The sequence below is a fragment of the Garra rufa genome, chromosome 7 (genome assembly GCF_049309525.1).
Source record: "Garra rufa chromosome 7, GarRuf1.0, whole genome shotgun sequence".
NCBI lineage: Eukaryota > Metazoa > Chordata > Actinopteri > Cypriniformes > Cyprinidae > Garra > Garra rufa.
In genome coordinates this window covers 33,187,966-33,215,114 of record NC_133367.1, presented here as the reverse complement: position 1 = coordinate 33,215,114, position 27,149 = coordinate 33,187,966, and the positions used below count along the sequence as shown (strand labels likewise).

Below are 27,149 nucleotides of genomic sequence, written 5' to 3'. Positions count from 1 at the left end.
TGGTTTTAAAATGGTAATGAGCTGATTTTTGTGGGTGTTACGGTGTGGAGAAGCCCTGAAGAGGCCTACCACCCCTTAGGTATGTTTTGAAGCACAGCAGCTTGGTTTGAGCTGATTTAAGCTTGTCCTAAACTGGTTTTAATATGGTCCTGAGCTGGTTATAAGATGGTTATGAGCAGGTTTAAGCTGGTCCTGAGCAGGTTTTAAGATGGTTTTGAGCTGGTCATTAGCTGTTTATTAGATGGTCATGAGCTGCTTTAAGCTGGTCATGAACTGGTTTTAAGATGGTTATGAGCTGGTTTTAAGATGGTCCTGAGCTGGTTTACAGTGGCCCTGAGCTGGTTTAAGCTGGTCATGAGCTCGGTTAAGATGGTCCTGAGCTGGTTATAAGATGATTATAAGATGATTTAAGCTGTCCTAAAATAGTTCTAATATGGTTATGAACTGGTTTAAGCTGGTCCTGAGCTGATTTTAAGATGATTATAAGCTGATTTAAAATGTCCTAAGCTGGTTTTAAGATGGTTATAAGCTGGTCCTGAGCTGGCTATAAGATGGTCATGAGCTGGTTTTTGTGAGTTTTACAGTGTGGAGAAGCCCTAAAGAGGCCCATCGCCCCTGTTGTAAAAAACAGAATATGCTGGTTAGGTATGTTTTAAAGCACAGCGGCTGGTTTAAGCTGATTTAGGCTGGTCCTAAGTTGGTTTTAATATGGTCCTGAGCTGGTTATAAGATGGTTATGAGCTGGTTTAAGCTGGTCCTGAGCAGGTTTTAAGATGGTTTTGAAATGGTCATGAGCTGGTTATTAGATGGTTATGAGTTGGTTTTAAGATGGTTATGAGTTGGTTTAAGATGGTCCTGAGCGGGTTATGAGCTGGTTATTAGATGGTTATGAGTTGGTTTTAAGATGGTTATGAGTTGGTTTAAGATGGTCCTGAGCGGGTCATGAGCTGGTTATTAGATGGTTATGAGCTGGTTTTAAGATGGTTATGAGTTGGTTTAAGATGGTCCTGAGCGGGTTATGCGCTAATTTAAGCTGGTCCTGAGCTGGTTTTAAGATGATTATAAGCTGATTTAAACTGGTCCTGAGCTGGTTATAAGATGGTTATGAGCTGGGTTAAGATTGTCCTGAGCTGGTTATAAGATGGTTATAAGCTGGTCCTGAGCTGGTTTAAGCTGGTCCTGAGTTTTTAGTGAGTAATCAGCTTGGTGAAAATTACAGTAACTCTGTGTCTGTGACCCATATTTACCAAGCTTTGATGACTGAGGAAATGTTTTTTTTATTTTTATTATTATTATTATTACTACTACTACTACTATCAAAAACATTATTTTGGAAGCTCCAAATCAAATCCATGGCTTCAAAATTAGAGGGGGTTTGTATCACCAAAGGAAAAAAAAAATGCTTAGATCTTCAGAAGAGCACATCTTACTTCCTCCTTATAACCTCAACGCGACTGGGAACCACTGATGTTCAGGCACGTTTTTTCCAAGTGCAACTACTGTATTTTACAAGCCATTATTTCAGTTTGTATAAATAGTCTTTTTCCACTAAGGAGGAGGTTTTGAGCTTTTACAGAAGTTTAAATAATACAAAGCATGATTATAATACAAAGCAAATTATGATATGACCCCTATAACAGTGTGTGTATAAGTCATGCCAGACACAGCACAGGTATTCATTCATTTAAAGTGGTCAGGGTTCACTGGTGTGTGTAGAAATACTCCGGGTCAAAGGCCTTAGAAACATTTGAGCTTAGTGTATATAAACACGATGGGCATCATGTTAGTGTGTTGTGAGAACAGGAAGTGGTTTGGTGGTTTGACAGCACTCACTGGTGGGTATAACACCTCTGTATAGTAGGTGGCCATATGTGGCTCAGGACTTGTTCTTAAAGTACAATGGAAAATTCCACTTCCTCTTAAATTACATTTTCCAACTAGACAGAAGTTTAAGCGACATAACTACAGACATGCATTACTAAAACCAAAACCAAAGGCGTGAACAAAAACTCAATGTGTTTTCTATGACAAAACAAACACATTTCCTCACCAGCTCTCTGTAGAGGGGGTCTAAAGTGAACCAGAGTGCCACAGCACACCGCTGCCCCCTAGTGACCGCTCGCACACCGTGTGGATTCTCACCGCCGGATGAGAACCCCACCATCCGCCCGCATCTGGGTTTCACTGAGGCCTGTGACAGGAAAACAAAACTTTTAAATGCCAAACACTACCTGATTTGAGAGTTGAGCAAAACGTACAGTAATTTTTCCTTACGGTGACAGTCTTAGCGTCCATTTCTGTGAAGATGAATTCTCCGCCATCAAAATCACCGTTTAGATACAGCAGGGCACTGAATGACCAAAAAAAAAAGAGAGAATAAGTATAATTAATATTAATTTCTATAAACATCTATAAATGACAACTGATCAGGCTCACATTTAGTTTGAAGTACATACATTTTACGTACTGAAGAGGGTTTTAAAGTGGTTTTAACACTTGACATCTTACCTATAGTCTCGATAGGTGTAAGCGGGTGGCTCTTTCCAGCACTCATTCGCTTCTGGGTCCAGAAGACAGTTGTCAGCATGTATTGGGTGACTGAGGTCATTTCTGTGGTCCTGCTGACCTGAAAAAAAAACCATACATTTTCTTTCTAAATTATAAAAACGTTATACATCACTACCGAAACAGTGTATGTTTTACTCTATTGGCTGAGACTGATTTTAACTATACCACTACATTTATGATCAGGAAATATTCATGTCACTCTCCCTCTCATATCTACATGGTGAGTAGATACACTGTAAAAAACAACCTATAGAATCTACTCAATAAAATGGGGTAAACTGATGTAACAATTTGCACAGTTTGTTTGGGTAGATTCTATCCTATATATCTGAGTAAAGAATACCTGAATTGATCAGCTAAGACAAACTAAAAAAAGTAGGTAAAGTCTACACAGCAAAAAGCCCAGTATTAAATGAACTTTCCCAATAGTTTGAGTCCATACTCAAGAGTATTAAAATGAACACTGAAGCAGTGTTAGAGTTATTGAGGTAATTAAGTTATTCATTGAGTGGTGATTGACCATTATTAAAGACCTGTGTGATGTTAAAAAGCAGAATCGCCAAAAGGAGAAAATCTAATTTTGTAAGTCACCATTATAGTGGTCAGTGTTAGCATTAGTTTAGCTCTTTACCATTAATTTCTTAACATTAGGTTTTGTTTGGGTGCTCTAATTGAGTTATAACGGTCAGACAAACCAGGAGAAATTAGATTATGTGGTGTTGAACATGCTTTGACAAAGTCATAATGTAATGACCTGAATAACTGAGTTATATTTTATGTTAATTACGCTGGATTAATCAGAGTATTAATTTTCAAGCTTATTTTGACAAAAGTACACACATATTTTAGATATAGACACACAGACATCAACAATCAGCATGAGAATCACAACAATGGTGACCATCAAAAACGTATGTTGTAGCCAATCAAAACTCATCCGTGTCTCCCATCATGCATTGCGGCATGAATAAATTATGAGCTGATTATTTCAGTGATGTTTAGAGTTGATCTGTTTCTGAATATGCTGTTTGTCACCATTGTTGAGATTCATATGCTGATTCCTGATGTCTGTGTGTGCCTGAAAGAGCAACTTTTTAATTTTTTTTTGATCAGAGGAGCTTGTAAAAAGGCCAATAAAAAAAAAAACAAGCTTTATTATTAATTTTTGCTGCTGTGAAACCCCAATGCACTTGTAATAAATAAAGAATATAGAACTGAAAGACTACACTCTAAACGATTCCAGTGGCTCAAATTAAGCTTATTTTAAACCAGAATTATCACCAGTGCATGACTTTTGCTCTTTAGCTTGTCTGGCTGGTTTAGCTAAACAAAACTTAATGCTAAAAAGCTATAGGTCAAGAGCCCAACTAATGCTAACACTGACCACTATAATGGTGACATAAAAATGTTGGTGTCTTCAATCATTTTCAATCACCACTCAATGAATCACTTAATTACCTGATTAGCTTTGACACTGCTTCAGTGTTGATTTTAACACTCTGAGTATGGACTCAAATAAACTCCCGGGAGAGTTCATTTAATACTGCGCTTTTTGCTGTGTAGACTTTACCTACTTTTTTTTTTTTTTTTTCTTAGCTGATAAATTCAGGTATTCTTTACTCAGATATATAGGATAGAATCTACACAAACAAACTGTGTAAATTGTTACATCAGTTTACCCCATTTTATTGAGTAGATTCTTAAATTCAGGTATTCTTTACTCAGATATATAGGATAGAATCTACCCAAACAAACTGAGTGCAAATTGTTACATCAGTTTACCTCATTTTATTGAGTAGATTCTATAGGTTGTTTTTTACAGTGTAGGCCCCAGAGTCTTGAGGTAAATGTGTTCACAAGTCTGAGAAATATGTGTGTAACTTTAAAGAATGTCACTACCGAACACCATTCTTCTATAATTAAACACTTTTTTGGGAGTTATTCCATAACATTTAGTTGTTATATGTGTACAACTGTTCAGGGCTGTGCTAGCTAACCATTTGCTGATTAGCATCTTTGAGGCTAGGTTCAAAAGGTTCTAAAAGGGTCACGACCGAAACATTTGGTGTCGTTTCATTAGTGACATCTTTGTTTTTTTGGGTGGTATCCCATAAAATTGACACTACCGTAACCGTACCGTATTTGTGGGAAATAAACAAATTGCAATTGCGAGTTTACATTTAGCAATTCTGACTTTTTTCCTTAAAACTGAATTTGTGAGATATAAACTTGAAATTCTGAGAAATAAACTTGAAATTCTGAGAAATAAAGTCATAACCCTGCTGAAAAAAATCCAGCATTTGCTGGTTAGGTATGTTTTGGTGCTGTGATGCTGGTTTTAGCTGGTTTATGCTGGTCCTTTGCTGGTTAATGCTGGTCATGTTGCTTGTCAAGGACCAGCATAAACCAGCAAAGGACCAGCATAAACCAGCTAAACTAAACTAAGATGTTATGATAGTGTGAGGTTCAATGTATATTTCAAACTAATGAATCCTTAAGATTGAAATCAGTATGATCAACTTTTTGTCATTTACAAAGAATAATTGAATTTTTAAAATACAACAAATCTCATAAATCGCAGGTTGAAATATTGTTACAATTGTAATTGTTACTGATTTACCTCTGAAAACTTTTGAATAAAATAGAAAAAAATGTCTATATTTATAAATAAGATGTAAGCAAAACCTTAATAGGTAAATATAACCCTTCTAATTAAATTATGTATTACTATGTTTCGGTAGTGAAAAATTTGGCGAGAGACAAATATTTAAAAACTTTCTGAAAATACAATATGAGAATTAACTACACAATTACTAAAAATGCGTACCTTTTTCAAAACGTTATGTGTAGTATTATGTGTAGTATTTTCTGACTTAAAGAATCAAAATGTGGTTTAATCTGAGGTAGAAACTGAGAGCTGAGGTAACGTACCAGATATGGCGGTCCTACACACTAGATGTGTGTATGAGAAATGCAGAGTGGAGTTTAGCATGAAGTATGACTCAACTATCCGCCTGGCCTTCTCGCTGACTTCATAAAAGAGACGGGCACTTTTTAAAGGAACACGTCCCTCGTAGCCATACTGCAAAGATAAATAATGAATAATGAATAATTGATATTATAATAATCAAGACTTTAATTATTCACGACTCCTGGTCCAATCAAAATGTACATACATTTAAAAAAAAAAAAGTCAATTGTAATTATAAACGGTGTTAGTCAGACAGTTCTTACCTTTAACGTTTTCAATACTGTGGCCCCTTCGAATTTCTCATTTGGTGTGTGAGGAGACATTTTCCCCTTGTAGCCGTCGCCAGCTGCAGTGACACTCTAAGGAAATATTGATATAACAACCCTATCAGTCAAAGCACTTAACTGTAAAGTTATAGTACATCTGACAGAACAATTAAATAAAATAATTTGTTTCATACTCTGAGTAGTAGGACATAATAGAAGTTAGACTCTCACGTGTGCCAGATGTTTGAGCTCGGAGCACTCGTTCTCACTGATAACGTCATCAAAAAGCACCCTCTGACTTCCATTCATGGTGTTAGAGTTTTGTACAAGTCGTACATTCTCATACAGCAATGGACCTCCTATATACACACATACAAATGTACACAACCACAAATCTACCTTTAATAACCAATAGAAATGGTAAAACATCTTTAAATGTTAACTAATGCGCTAAACCAGCATTTATATTCATTGAAATTTGCCTTTTTTTTGTAGGTATGATGTGGCATGGTTTGAAAAAGAGCTTACTGAAGCGGATAATGATTTTTGTCTAAGTTATGCTTATGCAGAGCTATGGAAGCCAGTTTCCATCACTGAATAAACAATAAAACAAGTTAATTGTGACTTTTTATCTCACAATTCTGACATTAGAAATGTAAGACACAAACTCGCAATTCTGAGAAATAAAGTCACGCAACTGCAAGTCATTAAGTCAGAATTATGAGGTCTAAACTTGTAATTCTAAAAACATATCAGTCTTTTTTCCCCTCAAAATTGGCTTTTATAACTCACAATTGCGAGTTTATATCTCACGATTCTGAGAAAAGTCAGAATTGAGTTTTTGTTTTGCAATTCTAACTTTATTTCTCGCAATTGTGAGTTTATTTGACAAAATTCTGAGAGAAAAGTTAGAATTGTGAGTTTATATCATGTAATTCTAAGAAAATTCAGAACTGTACATTTGTATCTCGCAAGTATGACTTAATTTCTTGCAATTGTAAGTTTATATCATGAAATTCTGAAAAAAAAATAATAATCTGAATTGTAAGTTTATATCTCGCAATTCTGACTATTTCTCCCAATTGTGAGTTTATATCATGAATTCTGAGGGGGAAAAAACAGAATTAAAAGTTTATATCTCACAATTCTGATTTTATTTCTCGTAGTTGTGAGTTTATATCATGAAATTAGTTTACATCTCACAATTCTGACTTTATTTCTCACAATTGTGAGTTTATATCATGAAATTCTGAAAAAAAAGTCAGAATTGTAAGTTTATATCATGAAATTCTCAGAATAAGTCAGAATTGTTAGTATATCTCACAGTTCTGACTTTATTTCTCACAATTGTGAGTTTACTTCATGAAATTCTAAGAAAATTCAGAACTACGTTTGTATCTCGCAAGTATGACTTAATTTCCTGCAATTGTAAGTTTATATTGTATAATTCTTTTTTTTTTTCTTTTTGAATTTCACGTTTATATCATGAGTTTATATCATGAATTCTGAGGGGGAAAAAAACTGAATTAAAAGTTTATATCTCACAATTCTGACTTTATTTCTCCCAGTTGTGAGTTTATATCATGAAATTAGTTTATATCTCACAATTATGACTTTATTTCTTGCAATTGTGAATTTATATCATGAAATTCTAAGAAAATTCAGAACTGTACATTTGTATCTCGCAAGTATGACTTCAATTCTTGCAATTGTAAGTTTATATCGTGAAATTCTAAAAAAAAAAAAAAAAATCAGAATTATAAGTTTATATTTCGCAATTCTGACTATTTCTCCCAATTGTGAGTTGGGGGGGGGGGGGGGAGCAGAATTAAAAGTTTATATCTCACAATTCTGACTTAATTACTCTCTTTTTTTATTCTTTTGTTCAGTTGTGGAAACAGGCTTCCATAGAGTGCAGCTTCATCTCACCTATTACAATATTTTAAGTTAATTTAAAAGTCAGAAACAGCATATTACCTTCCCGCAGCTCTTGTATCACAGACATTGTGACATTTTTCTTTGTTGATATTGGCACATAGTCCATCCAGCCATCGGTACCAGAAGGAATCCTAAAGACACATTCAGAACATAAGCTCTGAACATTATCATTATGCTTTATTACATTAATAAAAACACCTACCTGTTAGCATCTTCTCTACCGCCCGAACTGCTCCAGTAGTTCTACGGAGAAACAAAAACCAAAAGCATACATTGAAACTCTTTAGTTATGAATAGCTATGTCTTTATGATGGCTTGTTTGATGATCCCACCACAAGGGGGCGATGTAGACTGGCTGTTTAATCTCAAATCGTACAGGAGCACCTGTTCCCTCTCACAGCTGTTACAAGACTGAAACATTTCCTTGCTCATGTTATCGTTCATTCCCAATGCCCACATGGTACATTTGAGCTATTTTACAATATTTAATTCCTCATTGGCATGAATTGTTTTCAAACAGGCTTCCCTGAATTTAAGGTTTGAACCAAGCCATAAATGTAATTTGAAAAACATACATTGGGCTTAAAGTATTTAAAGTAAGTTGGTCTTTTTTTCTTTCAATGTACAAAGCCACAAACCTTTAGACTTTAGACTTTAGAAAGAAAAAAAATGACCGACTTGAGCTTTAGGACACCAGCATCTGAAAGCTAACTCGAAGTTTACGAATAAAGTCTCCAAAAGAAAACATATATAGGGTAAAAAGCAAAGATCCTAGGACCGAGCCTTGTGGCACTCCATACTGAATATTTGTTTATATGTAATTACTAAGAGCAAAACTGATATGATTTCTGATTTATATACATATATATACACACAATAGTGCATTTCGGTAAACTTACCCCTTCAATATAGGGCATTCCAAGATTACTGCTGCCGATGAGGAGCAGGTCTAACTCCTGTTTGTGCCGCCTTAGATACTGTTCAGCTTCCTGTGGAAAAAAAGCATTGTGAGACTTACATGCCGTAGGTTGAAGATTACGGCCTCATTAAACGTCTTATCTAGGACCTGACAAAATAAAAAGTGACCTGAGGGATTGATGACATCTAAAATCAAGCCTGTTCCACAACCTGTGCGATTTTTCTTAGCGTTCTCTGAGACTTTTTATTAGTGGTCTCTGGCAATCGTTTAAAGCGACTTGTTATAGCTGGAGCAAAGTCTGCTGCTTCTAAGTGTGGTGGAGACCACATGAAATGGCAGCCTTGGTGCCCTTTTGGGGAAAGAGTTACGTTGGTAGCATTTGCGGCTTCATGTTCTTCGAATGCAAACAGCTCGCAAATTGTTTCAGGGAGCTTTGCGGTGTTTCGGTGAAGCTTTTCTACTCGGGTCCCTATGCTGTCAGCACAGTATCTCAGCGGTGGGTTAACAAGGTCCCTGAGGAACTAGAAATCGGGCAATCAGATGTGGCAGCAAGCCAGATAGATGGAAACACTCTGCAATGGGGTGGAAAAGAATGCACTTGGTTGTTATGAGCTAAGAACTGAAGGATCTCGCAGTGAAAGACGTATTCAAGCCCTCTGGCACTTGACTTACCAAACTCATGAGGCTTTTACAGTGCTAATAGCTTCCAGGCTTTGCGACGAAAGACTCTTTGGGATGGTTCAAGAGTGTGTGCAGTCACTACTGTACATCTCAAATACCAAACCCACTAAACACATGATTATTCCAGTGTGTTTATGCACACTGGCAACCTGCCAGACTCTGCACTTGGGGAACAAGTCTACAATAGTGATTTCGTAATGGATCTGGACTGGGAAGATCTGGATCTGTTCAAAATTGCTAATAGCGATCCAAGAATCACCATTATGAATCTGAACTTACTCAGTGAGGACTGTTGCTAGTATACAATAAGTTACTTTAAAGACAAGCATCAACTGAAGGGACAAAACTGGGTCTATCTCGGGAGACCCTGAGATAACAATAAATGCCTCAGTAAACACTCAGTCAACTGCATATAATTTTCAAGCGAATTTCCACTTTCATGACTGTCAAATGGCATCTGGTTCAAGCAAATAAGAATGTCCAAGATGAAAAGGAACACAATCGTGGGTTGGTCCCCCCTCAGTCTATTCGAGATCATGTTTCCAGGTGATTCCCCCTGTGGCCTGTTGGTTACGGGGTTAGGTATTAAGACTTACAGCGCATCTGGAAAGTATTTACAATGCTTCACTATTTCCACATTTTGTTATGTTACGTCACATGTACATAAGTTTTCACAGCATATGGTCAATACTTTGTTGAAGCACCTTTGGCACCAATTACAACCTTGAGTCTTTTTGAGAATGATGCTACAAACTTAGCACACCTATTTTTGGGCAGTTTCTCCCATTCTTCTTTGCAGTGCCTCTCAAGCTCCATCAGGTTGGATGGGAAGCATTGCTACGCAGCCATTTTCAGATATCTCCAGAGATGTTCAATCGGGTTCAAGTCTGAGCTCTGACTGGGCCACTCAAGGACATTCACAGAGTTGTCCCGTAGCCACTCTGTTTTTATCTTGGCTGTGTAATTTGGGTCGTTGTCCTGTTAAAAGATGAAACCTTGCCCCAGTCCAGAGTACTCTGGAGCAGGTTTTCATCAAGGATTGATCTTTCCCTCGATCCTGACTAGTCTCCCAGTTCCTGTCACTGAAAAACATCCTCACTGCATGATGCTTCCACCATCATGCTTCACTGTAGGGATGGTATTGGTCAGGTGATGAGCAGTGCCTTGTGGCTTGGTTTGTGCTCTGACATGCACTATTAACTGTGGGACTTTATATACAGTGGGTACGGAAAGTATTCCGACCCCCTTAAATGTTTCACTCTTTGTTATATTGCAGCCATTTGCTGAAATCATTTAAGTTCATTTTTTTCCTCATTAATGTACACACAGCACCCCATATTGACAGAAAAACACAGAATTGTTGACATTTTTGCAGATTTATTAAAAAAGAAAAACTGAAATATCACATGGTCCTAAGTATTCAGACCCTTTGCTCAGTATTTAGTAGAAGCACCCTTTTGATCTAATACAGCCATGAGTCTTTTTGGGAAAGATGCAACAAGTTTTTCACACCTGGATTTGGGGATCCTCTGCCATTCCTAATTGCAGATCCTCTCCAGTTCTGTCAGGTTGGATGGTAAACGTTGGTGGACAGCCATTTTTAGGTCTCTCCAGAGATGCTCAATTGGGTTTAAGTCAGGGCTCTGGCTGGGCCATTCAAGAACAGTCACGGAGTTGTTGTGAAGCCACTCCTTCGTTCTTTTAGCTGTGTGCTTAGGGTCATTGTCTTGTTGGAAGGTAAACCTTTGGCCCAGTCTGAGGTCCTGAGCACTCTGGAGAAGGTTTTTGTCCAGGATATCCCTGTACTTGGCCGCATTCATCTTTCCCTCGATTGTCCCTGCAGCTGAAAAACACCCCCACAGCATGATGCTGCCACCACCATGCTTCACTGTTGGCACTGTATTGGACAGGTGATGAGCAGTGCCTGGTTTTCTCCACACATACCATTTAGAATTAAGGCCAAAAAGTTCTATCTTGGTCTCATCAGACCAGAGAATCTTATTTCTCACCATCTTGGAGTCCTTCATGCGGGCCTTCATGTGTCTTGCACTGAGGAGATTCTTCCGTCGGACCACTCTGCCATAAAGCCCCTACTGGTGGAGGGCTGCAGTGATGGTTGACTTTCTACAACTTTCTCCCATCTCCCGACTGCATCTCTGGAGCTCAGCCACAGTGATCTTTGGGTTCTTCTTTACCTCTCTCACCAAGGCTCTTCTCCCCCGATAGCTCAGTTTGGCCGGACGGCCAGCTCTAGGAAGGGTTCTGGTTGTCCCAAACATCTTCCATTTAAGGATTATGGAGGCCACTGTGCTCTTAGGAACCTTAAGTGCAGTAGAATTTTTTTTGTAACCTTGGCCAGATCTGTGCCTTGCCACAATTCTGTCTCTGAGCTCTTCAGGCAGTTCCTTTGACCTCATGATTCTCATTTGCTCTGACATGCACTGTGAGCTGTAAGGTCTTATATAGACAGGTGTGTGGCTTTCCTAATCAAGTCAAATCAGTATAATCAAACACAGCTGGACTCAAAAGAAGGTGTAGAACCTTCTCAAGGATGATCAGAAGAAATGGACAGCACCTGAGTTAAATATATTTAGTGTCACAGCAAAGGGTCTGAATACTTAGGACCATGTGATATTTCAGTTTTTCTTTTTTAATAAATCTGCAAAAATGTCAACAATTCTGTGTTTTTCTGTCAATATGGGGTGCTGTGTGTACATTAATGAGGAAAAAATGAACTTAAATGATTTCAGCAAATGGCTGCAATATAACAGAAGAGTGAAACATTTAAGGGGGTCTGAATACTTTCCGTACCCACTGTACCTGTAGACAGGTGTGTGCCCTTTCCAAATCATGTCCAATCAACTGAATGTACCACAGGTGGACTCCACACAAGTTGTAGAAACATCTCATAGATGATCAGTGGAAACAAGATTTTTTGAATGTCATGGTGTTTTTTTTTAATGTCGTTTTTTATTTTTAATAAATTTACAAATATTTCAAACAAAAACATTGTCATTATATGATATTGTTTGTAGAATTTGGAGGAAAATAATGAATTTAATCCATTTTGGAATTAGGCTGTAACAGGACAAAATGTGGAAAAAGTAAAGCACTGTGAATCCTTTCCGGATGCACTGTATTAACCTTAGCACAGTCATGAGAGTCTGCAGGGGTCCTCTCCATGACATAATTTCCTGTTTTACTTTTTTCCCTCCTGCTTGTTGCACCCCTGTGTCTCACCTTACGAGGCTGGCCATCATGTCCCAGCACTTCCCTGTAATACTCCACATTCTCAGATATGAACTCTTCACCTTCGTGGAACAGCAGGTAGGTCAACGCGCACTCCAACGCCTCTTCATTCCTCCCAGCTGAACACACAGAGAAAAGAAACCGTTATTAAGCGTTAATGAAGCCACCAGGGCTCTGTTTCTTGGCTCATCTTGGGAGATTATTCATCCTGTGAGGCTGTCTGATTTTTTTGGAGTCATCTTTTCCCACAGTCACGTTTATTTCCTTTTGGAGACCCACATGCTTGGAAACATTTGCATTCCAGGCCAATGACCACAGTGGAACAAACACCGCAGGGATGAGCGAGTGGAAACACACGGCTCTGAGACTTGGAGCAGAGACGGCACTCGCGCAAACACCTGAATGACTTGCCATTTTTTGAACAATAAGCAGCTAAGTATCTGTACAACTTAAATTTCTCATGTCAGAGCTCTTTTTCTGGAGGTGGAAGCGAAAGTTCAGCTTTGACATTTCCAAGAAGAAATCAGTCAAGTCTGAAATATTTATGAGTCTCTCTCTGCTTTAGAGTGAGTAACTTCATGATTAATGAGGTTTTGTCATTTTAAAATAATTTCCAAGGTGCATTTAATCTGATTATAATTACTGCTGACATTTTCTTTCCAATATCGACTATTTCCGCAATTTGACTAATGGAAGTCAGTAGTGTTGTATCCAATATCTTCTATCCTTTGTCCAAGATCCAAGAAGACAATTGGGGTCAGATACAAAATCAAGCCTTATGAGTTTTACTCCAAGACTGTGAAGGTGAGATCATTCATTCAAGCCAGTTTTAACATGTATGGAGGTTTACCTTGGAAATAGGCAAATTGCAGGTAGTCGTAATGCAGTGGAAGGTAGTTTTCCATAGGTGACAGGCGACCAGGTCGTGTGGCCAAATCTCGGACACACTCATGTTGACAGTGAAGAACTTGTGTGTAATGATCTGGAAGACAAAGTTCAACATGATTTAGATGAGGGCTCTTGAATTCAAAACAGCTTGGGGCCAATAGCCAGTTTATATTCTCCATCTTGAACCAGTTACCAGAAAATGTTACAACACATGTACAGATGTTTGAATTTGAACTCTATACAATTACATTTATAAAAACTTAACTTCTCAGTTCTCTAAAATGGGTGTTTTGCAGTGATGCCATAGGAGAGCCATTTTTGGTTCTTCTGAGAACCTTTTCCGTGAACAGTTCTTAAACAATTTTTTCTTATTGTGAAGATCATTTAACATTTTCTTAAGGGCATTAAGACTTGTTTAACTTAATATAACTTGACTCTTATGGAAATATGTAGTAGAAAACCCCCCCAAAATTTACATTTTATACATATTTTGGACTATGGCGGTTATTTCAATGACATGAAACGTTTGCACTCAACTGATACGATGCCACATTGTGCGGCTTTTGGTTGTAAAGGTTGTAACTTTCAATCGAAGGGCAAAAAGTGAAGCCTTCACTGCTTTCCTAGTGATAAGATAAAGAAAAAAGAATGGGAAGATGCCTGTGGATGAATAAAACTTCCTAAAGACCCACGTCTTTGTTCTCTCCACTTTAGTCTTGATGCTTTTGAGGCTTTTAGTCAAACAAAGCTTACAAACATCAGAGACAAGAAACGCTAGATGCCATCCTGGCAGGAAGAAAACATGCCGATGCTTGTCATGACGCAGCAGCAACTGAAGGAATTTTTTCTTCGATATACAGGGGTGTTTAGACTCCTTGTATGGGAAAAATGTATTGTAAGGCATATGGTTTAAGCTTACGCTTATATCCATCACCACCTGTACGTCTTTCAGTAGCTGTGGACATCATATCAGTAGTTTACAATCCAAATTGTGTTGTAGTAAAAATAGCAACAGTTAGCACCAGTAGCTCACAGAATGCAAACATTTCACGTCATTGAAATAATGGCACCACCCATAGTCCAAAATACGCATAAAACGATGTGGATTTTTTAAATGACGTAAATCTTTCATGGGTTTTTTACAACCTATTGCAGTAGGAGACATTATTTACATAATATTAAGCCATAAAAGTCTTAATACCAGGGTTTCCTTTAAAGATCCCAATAAAGAATCTTTTTTTAAGAGTGGAAAAGGGCATTGCGGCAGGATCTACTGGCTTAATAACACATTGCACACTTCTAGTTGATGTAGCTGAGAATGGGATCCAGGCCTTTTCCCAGAGTTCATGGAGTGAGATCATCTAACTGGGATCAAATCAAGGATGCAACCCGAGGTGCTGGTGTATTTCATGTGGAAAAGGTTGATGATTAAATTAAAGAGCTGAGAAGACTTTAAACTCACTTTAAAGGGTTTCATGATAGGGTGGATGGGTAGTAGGCAGACTGTTCCCACATGAGAGTGGTAACAGATTCACAAATTAAAGAGATGAGTATCAAAAGAGGGTTTAACAGGCATATTATTAGATGGAGAGTCCTGTGTCCGTCTATTCATGTAGTCACAAAGGCATACAGCCAGCTCTTGACTTCTTTTGTAAATATAACAATAACCCAGAATCCATGAAAATTGTGAAGAAGCCCAGCCCATCTGCTTTAAAAGACCTTTTGTTAATACAGCCAAAAATGAGTCCATAATTGTAGCACAGTCACTGCATACCGAAAAGTGTCCACTCCCACAATCCCTAAACAATGTTCTCAGTCCAACAAAATACACACATGCTCTCAAATCCTTTCATGCACAAAAACACACCCACAACGAATCGCCCAACGGGCAGAAAATGTCAGTGACATCATCCCGAATATTTTCCAGGGATTCCTTGCTGATTTCTGAGATATGCCATCATGCACAAAACCCCTTGAAGCTAACATCAGAAACACTGACAACTCCAGTGAAGAACAAGTCCCCTCATGACTGGCCAATTCTTCACACTTAGGCCATAAACAAATGTCAAGAGTCATTCACATCCTTCCTTAATCAACAGAATGCAATCAGGAATAATTAAGAACCACTCAATGGCATGCATTGTTTTGTAAGCCAAAAGTTAGAGGGGTGTTATGACACAAGTGTTTGTGAATTATGACTCCCTGCTTGACTTTTATGGGCTTTCGCATGGTTAAAAGATGTCAGTTAGTTATATTAGCTTCATTTATTGCCTATTATGCAACTTGTACAACAATTTTACAGAAATGTGACAACCTAAATTAAAAGCAGCTAAAACTCTTACAGTAGACAGCATTGTGAGACGTGTGTCAATAACTATGAATATGATAAATGAAAATATTGTGATAAATGAAATTCTCTACTACTAGTGTCAGTACTTTAAATGGTTATCTTTTTTTAATTGAGGTCAGCTGGACTGCATGTGGCCTGCCAAATTTCAAATAGTACTCTTGTTTTGAGCAGGAATGCAATCCAGACAAAACATGGCTCATGGTATGCATGCTTAAAAGACATAAGCCAGTTTTTCTCGTGTAACTTCACAGGCTAAAGTTTAAACGAGCAGCTTCCGTATTGATAAATAATAAATCATAAATTCAGCTTTGAACCAAAGAAGCTTTTCAAGTTGTAAGTTTCACGTGCAAAACATTCTATAAGGTAGTCGTATGTCACACTGTTTGAAGCCGTTCTTTGTTTTCCTATCATGAACTGCCTGTCAGACACAACAATAACAGTTTGTACTTTAAACTTAGGTCAAACACTTGTATCTCCTGCCTTCTCAGAAAAGACTTACATAGAGGTCAGAGAACGGGGAGATCTCCATTTCTGGAAACATGAACAACTCTAAAAACATAAGAAAGTCCCAAAGAACCACTTGAGAATGGAAAATTCCCAGACCCTTCTCAAGATGATAGCTTTACCACATCAGGAGGAAGCAGAAAAGCTCTGAGTACAAAAGCATGTGTACCTGACATTAGCTCGTAGAGGTTGTATTTATACAAGACATGACTCTGCTCCTCATAGTGCTGCGGTCCTTCACAGAGGGACCGACACTCCACATCGGCACGGTAATACTCAGTCAGAGCCTCTTCGAAGAGCACCACGGACTCTTCGTAGTTGCCTTTGTCGTAGAGCTTCACCCCAGCAAAGAAGGCTCTCTGTAAATAGAAAAGTGATACTAAACTTGGTGTTTCAGGATTTTGTAGGGTGTTCTTGAAGGTTCAAGAAGATTCAAACAGTGCTGTAATTGAGGTCGGCAGTCACTAGCTATGTTTCCATAACTGTTTTTATGCGCATTTATATAACTCTAGTACTCTGTGATGTTTTAAAATAACGTACCATGTGTACTACACCTATACCTACATGATAGTATGAACAAAAGCAAATATGATGCCAAAGCGCAATCATAAGCATGCCATTTTAGCTTGTTTTTCTAACTCATCTTTCAACTCTTTCATCGTGAGTCATGTTTTTGATGGGATTTGTACCAAAAGATTCCGTATATCTCCGTATAAGTCCAATTCCCTGCGGGCTGAGCTACTGAGCAAGCTTTTTACATATGGAGCTGTAATCATAACTGTGTATGAAAACGATTACAAGTGCTCGCTGTTTTACCGCCTCTATTTTGCTCTTTTTGACTCGTTTGATAAAAACGGTGCTTATTTGCACATGTTTTATGCAATATTCCAATTTTGTGCAAAGTTAAACTCGCAACTTTGGATGGAAACCCAGCTACTTACCTGATGTGTGCGGGATTCTCGATCAATGAAGTGTTCCTCATTTACACCCTTCTCTGCTTTGTACTGCTCTAGGTCCTCTCCCATCTCCACATGCTCAGGATTGGCCTGGAAATACGTATGAGCAGCAGATGCAGCTTTGTCCAGTTGCCCGAGCTGTTTTGAAGAAAAAAACAGAAACGATTGAAAATATTAACTTTGGAGGCCCTCTCTTGGCACGGTTTTGAGTTCTACAGCCCAAATATTGAGATAAAGTTGTAATCGCAAGTCATATAAATTAAATTACATGTACGAACATTACCACACCATGTGCCTATTACAACAATCTTTAAACAAATCATTATCAGAATTAAAAGAAATGGTTGAAAATATATATTTTTTGTGTGTGTGTTGAAGAACATAGTATCGCCAATTTGGACAAGCACAAAATCCATTCTGGTATGAACTGGTCTTTTCAGCAGGGAAGCTCCTTTTGGCCTTTGAAAGGGATTATGGATTTGAATAAATAAACCATAGACTGTTTAAATCATATAATTCCAGTGAATTCTGCTTCATCATTAGAGGAAAAAATGTCAAAACAAGTCTACGGAAGCAGTCAGCTTTTGTTTTTTCGGCCATTATGAATTGCAGGCCTCAAATCTGTTCAGCAGATCTTGGATTGGCATCAGTTTCTTTAATCCTTACTAGGAACAATTTTACGATAAGAACTCTGTCCTCATAATTGCAATGTGCAAGTTAGTTGGTACAAGCCTAAAACAAAGTTAATGATGATTCACAGGAAAAAAAAAAACACAGCAAGAATCGCATGGATCTTCTAGAGATACATTAAAAGGCTATCAGAATCAAGGCTTCAAATAGATTTTTAGCAAACAAGTTGCATGGACCACATTAAACAGTGCTTTGTTATTCTTTCTGAACATCCCTTGGCCACTATTTGCTTTTGTTGTATAGAAAAAAAGTAGCTTAAGCATTTCTCGAAATATCTTCTCGTGTATTCCACAGAACAAAGTCATACAAGTTTGCTACGACGCAAAGAACCTTCATGGAACCATGAAGAACATCTATGGAACCTTTACATTGTACAAAAGATTCTGGCTTCCAAGAGGTTCATGTCTTTCTTTCTTCAGTTGAAAAGAAATTAAGGTTTTTGAGGAAAACATTGCAGGATTTTTCTCCATATAGTGGACATCAATGGGGATCAAAGGGTTGAAGGTACAAACTGAAGTCCACTATATGGAGAAAAATCCTGGAATGTTCTCATCAAAAACCTTAAAAACCAAGAAAGATATGATGATGTTGGGTTAGTAAATTATCAGTATTTTTATTCTGGAGGTGAACTAATACTTTAAGAACTGTTCCCTCAAAGGTTCTTCGAGGAAATTATTTTTCTATTGCGTCGCTATACGAAAACCACCCTCCGAAACCTTTATTTTAAAGAGTATAGAACAATGTTATGGAGCTCCTGCTGTCTCCAGATAAAACCATACAGTAGATGGACGACTGCACAGTGGAAAAGATGATCCCGAATGAACCGCCTCCCTTTTTTCCTTGTCTTTTGCGACTATGCCAAGGTTTGGTCTTTTATGTTAGGGAAGGCTAACGGCTTAGAAGGATATGCTTGGTTACCTCTGAAAGGCCAAAGAGCAAGCTGGCGTCGACTGCATTCCTGCGTCTTCTTTCTACCTCCCCCTCATTCACACACACCCACACTCCCTTGTGTCCCAGCTGCGAATGGATCGCAAAGACCCTGATTGGATATACAGTAGGGGGTATTTTTGTATCCCATCCAAATGCTGACTTGTCTGATTTTCTTCTAAAGCAGTTTAGATTCCAGGAGCTCAAGCCAAAACTCGACTTGGGCCCTCAGAAACGACTGTGATGTTCAGTCACCTGGTGTGTTTATCTCATGCGCTACAGTAGCGTATCAAAAAATCCCCATGCCCCGACAAATCCTGTAATCGTTACAGAACAGTGACCAAAGAGTTCACAAGAGGTGACTGGAAAATGGCCCAGCTAGACACAAAAGCTCAAATACAGCTGGGATTTAGTCCGGCTGAGTGCATTGTCTGCTTACATTCATACATACAGCTCATGCAGCTGTCTTATTTACCAAAAATGCGACAGTTCTCAGACTTCAAAACTACCAAGTTTATTGGCAATTATGCGTTTGATGTTCCTGTATAAAATCGTTGCCTCAGAAATGTTTGTAATGTTTGACTCTGCTGAAGACCTGCTGGACAAAGGCATAGCTGTTTTACAACCGTCATATATTAAGCGAATAAATGTTTCGAAGCAGCTAATTTTCTTTGTGGTGTAATAGGCAGTAGCTCATTGTCATTTAAAGAGACATGAACCGAAATGGGTTGCTGTGAACAGAGCTGTAGGTAAAAATGTGTTGTTTTATATTACTATTGAGGGATTTTAACCAAAGTGTGTTACAGAAATTTCATGAAGACCCTAAAGAATCATACCAACTTTGGGCTAACATAACCTAACATCCAACCTACAGTAACTTAACATAACCTAACATATAACCTATAACATATAAGCTAACCTAACATAACATCCAGCCTACAGTAACATACATTAACATAAGATAACATAACCTAACATCCAACCAAACATAACCTAACCAACCTATTGTACATACCATAACCTAACATAACATGCAACCTAACATATCCTAACATCCAACCTACAGTAACATAACATAATCTAACATAAACCTAACATCCAACCTACAGTAACACAACCTAACATATGACATAACATATAACCGAACACAACATAACCCATAACATAAAATCTAACATAACCTAGCATCCAACCCAATATAACATCTAAGCTAACATAACCTAACATCCAACCCAACATAACCTCATATACAAGCTACAGTAACATAACATCTAAGCTGACCTTAGCGCTGGACACATGCTGCATGTTAGCTATGATTTGACGGTTTTTGTTGTAGACATTGGCTTAATTAGCATGACTGAAACTGTAGCTGATTTAATATCTAAACCAAGACCTGACTCTCTTTGACCATGTTTCTAGTGAGTCCTGTGAAGACATATTTTAGTTAACTTCTAAATTACTTCAACAGATGGTTTTACAGCTGCAATGCTCATTTCACACACACACACACACACACACACACACACACACACACACACACACACACACACACACACACACACACACACACACACACACACACACACACACACAAACACTTACACACAAATCCACAGTGTTGGCTTTACCAGATTTACTCAGCAAACCCATTACATCAAAAATTTAGTATGCGTAAAACGATTTTCCTTTTATTTTATATCAAACGGATACACCCCACAGAAGAACACAGTGCGCAAGACTTTGAAAAGAGTAAAAATCCAACGACATTAACTAGTAGTTTATTTCTAATTGCATAAACAGTCTTCAGCTATCATTTGTGCTTTTGGGGTAAATATTTTCCAGAGTGAGCACCTGTGGCCCTCGTAACTGCTCTTTAATATACACCACTAGTTTTTTTTCCCCTGCATCTCCAGCCAGAGTTTACAAACCATTTACTTACTGGCTGTAAAAAAGAAAAACACACCGTTTGATGTGGGATACAGTCGTAGCCAAGACGAGCCCCATTTATGCTTTTCTCTAGGCAAAGAATGTCAACAACATGTTGATGGAACTGTAGATACTTTTATGTTCTAAAAAATCATGTTGTTTGGTAGAGATCAACTACAAACATTCAGAGCTTTAAACAATGTGTTTAGGTTTTAACAAGAAAAGAGAACATTATTAATGTGCTTTCATTGGATTAGGTAAAGTCTATTAAATGTATCTTTTTGGATGTAAGCTCAATTTTGTCCGTCATGTAGCAAACACAGACTTATTATTTAATGTGTAATCTAAGGATAAGCAAATATTCAAGCAGAACGGTTCAATCTGCAACTAATAAATCCAGTGTGCTGTATATTGACTGAAGCAGAGGTGTTGGCTTCAAGCTGAAAACTGCCATTTCCCTGGTTTCACTCAACACTAAGCAATAGAGAAACCACAAGAATCTGTGCAAATGCACTAAAGTGATTGTTAAATTTGCATAGTATGTTTTATTCGCACATCTATTTTAAGTATAGCTGCTTTCTAGTAAAATACAAGCCTTCCTAAAACTATAAAGGCAACATGTGATTTCTGCTCCACTAGTATGACCAAATTTTCCAGAATCCGCTTCAAAAACATATTTCTGCCCAAAACTAAGTAGATGACAGGGTGAATTAACTGAGCTATTGTGGAACAAACAGCTGTTACAAACATATCACATTTTCTTCCACTCACAAGGTCTCAACTAACAGAAAAATCACTCTGGAAAGCACAACCAATTTATTCCAAGTATCCCATGTTGACCTGTCTTTCTTCATGGCAGTTAAACCTCAAAAGCCAAGCGGCTTTGGGGCACGTACAACACGTGCTGTGGAAAACAGTCCAGACTTGTGGGAATCCTTTGGATGATGTCATCCGTCTGGGGTGTGGCCTTCTCACACCTCCATTAGTGCCGACACACTAGCCCTTTCTCTGTGGCCCGGTTACACCCACTCAACACACGTGTTGGTTTAATAAGGTAATGTCTGAGGAATGTCTTTAAAGCAGGCTGGAACAGACAGCCTCTTTCATTAATGCAAAGACATGGGATAGTTGGAAAAAAGTAAAAATAGGCCTACAATAATCCGGCTACTGTACGCTACCGCTGAATGGAAGTCTGTGTTTGTGGGGTCTGGGTTTCAAAGGGTTTCTTTGGTCGTTCCTAGCTTAGATGAGGTGTTTGACTGTAGTTGATTCGTTTGTACGTAATTAGAGGGGAAATCAAAAGATTAAAAGTTAGATTAAAGATCAGGACTAACATGTTAGACTTTCTGTTTGGTAAAGAGTACTTTGTTGTGTCTGAAAGAAAACCCTCAGACAAAAACTCTTTGAAATGCATCTTTCTTGGTAACAGGGGCATAAAAGAGTAGGTAAAAAGTACCCAGATGACCTACTATTTCTGGCGTGATTCTAAAGTACGTATACGATGGACACTTTACTACCCCATGAGGTCACGGGAGAGAATTTACAAATAGCAGTGATGTGACACAACTGATGCTGGTAGGGCAAAAAGAGTACGTTCAGGGGTGACCAAATTCGGTAGAGGGCCTAGAGGGCAAATTTCCTGCTGAGTTTAGCCCCAGCCAGCTCCAAAACACCTGCCTGGGTCGCTCACATGCTCCAACTGAAGAGATTCGTAATACTTGGAGAAAGTTATCTGTTAGCATTCTTGTTCTTACAGCATAGGGGTCTCCAAACCTGTTCTTAGCTCCAACCAGCTCCAAAACACCTGCCTGGAAGCTTCTAGTATGCCTAGTTAGACCTTGATTAGCAGGATCAGGTGTGTTTAAGTGAGGTTGGAGCTAAACTCAGCAGAGCAATGGCCCACCAGGACCCAGTTTGGACACCCCTGATATAGAACATACTCTTTTTGCAGTCGCAAAGTAATTATTTGTTCAAAAAAGTACCTACTCATGAGAGTATGCGATTTTGGACAGTTGTCGCCTGCAGGGTCACTCAAGTGCTCCATCTAAGAAGATTCTTAATACTTGAAGAAGGCTATCTGTTAGCATTCTTGTTCTTATAGCACAGGGGTGTCCAAATCTGTTCTTGGAGGGTCACTGTCCTGCAGAGTTTAGCTCCAACCAGCTCCAAAACACCTGCCTGGAAACTCCTAGTATGCCTAGTTAGACCTTGATTAGCTTGTTCAGGAGTGTTTGAGTCAGGTTAGAGCTAAACTCTGCAGGACAATGGCCCACCAGGACCAAGTTTGAACACCCTTGAAATTACTCTTTTTGCAGTCGCAAAGTAATTACTCATTCAAAAAAGTACCTACTCAGAGTATGCGATTTTGGACAGTTGTCACCTGCAGGGTCACTCAAGTGCTCCATCTAAGAAGATTCTTAATACTTGGAGAAGGCTATCTGTTAGCATTCTTGTTCTTTTAGCACAGGGGTATCCAAACCTGTTTTAGAGGGTTTAGAGGGTTACTGTTCTGCAAAGTTTAGCTCCAACCAGCTCCAAAACACCTGCCTGGAAGCTTCTAGTATGCCTAGTTAGACCTTGATTAGCTGGTTCAGGTGCTTTTAAGTGAGGTTGGAGCTAAACTCAGCAGAACAATGGCCCTCCAGGACCCATTTTGGACACCCCTGATATAGAACATACTCTTTTTGCAGTCGCAAAGTAATTGCTTATTCAAAAAAAGTACCTATTCATGAGAGTATGATATTTTGGACAGTTGTCGCCTGCAGGGTCACTCACATGCTCCAACTAAGAAGATTCTTAATACTTGGAGAAGGCTATCTGTTAGCATTCCCGTTCTTATAGCACAGGGGTGTCCAAACCTGTTCCTGGATGGGCCACTGTCCTGCAGAGTTTAGCTCCAACCAGCTCCAAAACACCTGCCTGGAAGCTTCTAGTATGCCTAGTTAGACCTTGATTAGCTGGTTCAGGTGCGTTTAAGTGAGGTTGGAGCTAAACTCAGCAGAACAATGGCCCTCCAGGACCCATTTTGGACACCCCTGATATAGAACATACTCTTTTTGCAGTCGCAAAGTAATTGCTTATTCAAAAAAAGTACCTACTCATTAGAGTATGTGATTTTGGACACAGCTGTGGCCTGCAGGGTCGCTCACATGCTCCAAGTGAGGAGATTCAAAATACTTGGAGAAAGCTATCTGTTAGCATTTCTGTTCTTATAGCACAAGGGTGTCCAAACCTGTTCCTGGAGGGTCACTGTCCTGCAGAGTTTAGCTCCAACCAGATCTAAAACACCTGCCTGGAAGCTCCTAGTATGCCTAGTTAGACCTTGACCTAGCTGGTTCAGGTGTGTTTTAGTTGGAGCTAAAATCTGCAGGATGTTGGCTCTCTATAAACAGGATTGGACACCCCGTCATGGAAGTTTCTCAGCTGTATCCCTCATTTATCTTCAGGTTTACCTTTTCCAAACCTATCCCACAATTTCCTTTCACTTCCCCAATTCTAGCAATCCTATTAAAGGCTTAAAAAGTATCAGCTCTATAACTCATGACAGGCCACTCTCCTAAATCTTCCAACCTTCCCTTGCCTGCTGCATCAGGAGAGATGGTTTTGTTTTACGGTTTGACGTGCAACTTGAGTTGAAATCCTCTTGAAACATTCAGGCTTCACTTGATTTTAGCCCCACGCCTATGCAGCCCAAAAATTTGATGAATGCACACAGTTAATAGTCCTCAACATCTTCTGTTCCAGCACCTCGTCTTTCAAGTCACTCTGTGGGATCTCTTGGCCCAGAGCGGAGGAGTGAGTCAGCCCTCCCTCCACATCCTCCACATTCCTGCAGAGCCCTCGGCCTGAGAGAGGGCAGCTCTCTAGGATCAATGCTCCCGGAATCATGCTGGCCTCCTAATGACCAGACTCCCCGCCGGGGAGAGCAACATTTGATCAAAAAACAACCTAATTTATCTTTTGTTCAAATATGAGCCTGATGTGAACTTACTGTCACCCCCCTTCATGTGCTTTTCACGAGCTAAAGTTTTATCCAATATACATCACAAAGAACTTTTTTTCTGATGATGTTTACGAATGAGTTCCTTTAGAGGTCAAAGAGCCCATTACAGCTCTTGTTCCAGTGAGGCATATTAGTTCTGCTATTGCGCTGTTTAAACGCATGGATTGGAAACAGAGTGGAATGGGAGGAGCTGTACTAAAGAGTTAAATCTAAAGCAGGCCTGGACTTTGTTCACGTACAACAGAGCTTTATAACAGAGGCACTGGTATCAGAGTGCCTTTACAAGGCTGCCTTTCATTCTCCCATGAATGCACCAGCACCCTTGATTTTCCTCCCTGGAGGTCTGCGCACTGTATTTTGTCATGTTGCAGATGCCCATCTGCATCTGTAGCTCTGTACTTGCTACAGGTTACTGTACTGGCTCTGTCAGGTGTGAACATTTCTGAACAGCCCTCATAGGGGCCCCCAATGAATTCTGGGAACCCTGAGGTTCTAAGTACCAAGTGATGAGTGATTTGTCCTCTGTGCCAACAAGTTAATGCAAACTCAAAGTGCACCCCAGGCAAGGGAGTTTTTTCTCACTTTTTATCATTTGACAAAAGAAAATTGTTAAAAGTTTTGGCAGTTGTCAATGTTACTCCTATTTTGTTTGCTTTAAAGATTTTCGCAAAGCAACATAAACATCCTGTCAGACTGAAAAGCTTAGTAAATCTGATTGATGTTCAAAGAGTTAAGCCCGTTTTCAACTTCCCACGCACTCGATATTGTGGGCACGATGCAGCAAGTTTTTTAGCGACAAATTATTTGCTTGTCCGCACTGAATGTGAAACTGCTGTGCGTGTAACAAAACTAATCAGAACAGATTTGATGTTTAATAGAGCGCAACAGTGATTTCTGTGGCGGCTTTAGTCCTGGAAATATTCCTACCATTCACTTTTTTTCTACAGGGATTTTTTTTTAAAAAAAAAAGGTGTTTGTTATAACCCATGAACCAAACCAACTAGGATTCGGTGAATCGCAACATTACAAACTTTGATTTGAACCAAAAATCTTGGAACATTTTAGCATGGTAATGGATATAACAATGTTAATGTTTTTAGCCTTTGGTGGAATAGATCTGCTATACTGCTGAATTGCTGCTGCTGTTGGATATTGTTTTTTTTTAGGCGTTTTTGTATTTTTCTTGATAGAACAGTAGAGATCTGTGATTGTGAGAGAGAGGGGGGGTACAGGATTGGGAAAGGTCCACGAGGCGGGATTTGAACTCAGGACACCCAAAGCACAACTGCGGCATATGCCAATGGTTATTGTTTTTGTTGTAGATTAATTCTGCTGCTGCAAAGCAAGTACAGGAACTTGCTACTGCCAATGAATATATGCCGATACGCTGCTGTGAGTATTTAAGACTGCTGCTGCACGACTAGCATATATAATAACCTGTAGCAGATCTATACAGGTGGAGCTGGGGAGGTGGATGGTTACAGAAGAACTCTAATTAATGATAACCAGCCATTTAAATGTAGAGCAGCAAGCTCACTGGCTGCGTATGCAACATGAACCAACCAGCTTGTGCCAAATATTTAACGCTGTGAATATAATCAGTTTGAGTTAACGACCCATCAGCTTCTGCCATCTAGAGTTTCAGGACAGAACTTGGCATTTATTGCGAAATGCACATACAAATATTAGTGTTTTGATTGACTATGCTATTCACAGTTTTTGCAATTGATGCAATTGATGCAATTTATTTGTTGCAATTCTCTCATTGGTGGAAATCTCTCTCTTGAATTATGGGTAATGTAGTTTTTCCCACCTGGAAATCCACTGTTGAACATGATTATTTAAAAAATGAGTTTAAATAATGAAGGCTGATGGGTCAGAAAGCTCTCAGACTTCATCAAAAATATCTTTATTTGTGTTCTTAAGATAAACAAAGGTCTTGTTTGGAATGACAGGGTACTAATTAATAAGAGAATTTTTGGGTGAACTATCCCTTTCATCTTTACCAGGCTAAAATATGAGGTTTGTAAAATGTTTAGTGTTACGAGGTTTGGAAAACCTAGCTGTTTGTTGGTTTATTGCAACGTTTGCACAGGCCAACACTAAATGCATCCAAAGTGCACCAAGCGTGGCTCCTCGTTTCGGATCACAGCATGAGGCAGGTTAATTAACCCAGGGAGACCGGCGAAGGAGGTGCAGGGGCCTGTTATCTTTGGAGTAGTGAAGTGCTTAATTTTTGACAGTAGCCTGGCTAGCAGCACTCCTGGCAGATCACTGTGGTGAGCGCGCCAAGTAGAAGCCCCCTTCAGCCCG

The 27,149-nt window shown here is 38.9% G+C and overlaps 1 protein-coding gene across 1 annotated transcript in view; it reads right to left on the bottom strand.

Moving 5' to 3' along the window:
• p3h2 (prolyl 3-hydroxylase 2) overlaps positions 1-27,149 on the bottom strand; it is a 56,652-nt gene that overhangs the window by 2,453 nt on the left and 27,050 nt on the right. Inside the window, exons 2-14 of the mRNA XM_073843792.1 lie at positions 17,276-17,428; positions 16,504-16,693; positions 13,443-13,574; positions 12,584-12,711; positions 8,643-8,732; positions 7,946-7,986; positions 7,783-7,874; positions 6,037-6,164; positions 5,803-5,898; positions 5,500-5,650; positions 2,509-2,626; positions 2,275-2,350; positions 2,051-2,191 (exon numbers count right to left, since the gene is read on the bottom strand). Of these exons, the coding sequence (XP_073699893.1) occupies positions 2,051-2,191; positions 2,275-2,350; positions 2,509-2,626; positions 5,500-5,650; positions 5,803-5,898; positions 6,037-6,164; positions 7,783-7,874; positions 7,946-7,986; positions 8,643-8,732; positions 12,584-12,711; positions 13,443-13,574; positions 16,504-16,693; positions 17,276-17,428 (1,536 nt within the window). The remainder of the gene's footprint in view (positions 1-2,050; positions 2,192-2,274; positions 2,351-2,508; positions 2,627-5,499; positions 5,651-5,802; positions 5,899-6,036; positions 6,165-7,782; positions 7,875-7,945; positions 7,987-8,642; positions 8,733-12,583; positions 12,712-13,442; positions 13,575-16,503; positions 16,694-17,275; positions 17,429-27,149) is intronic.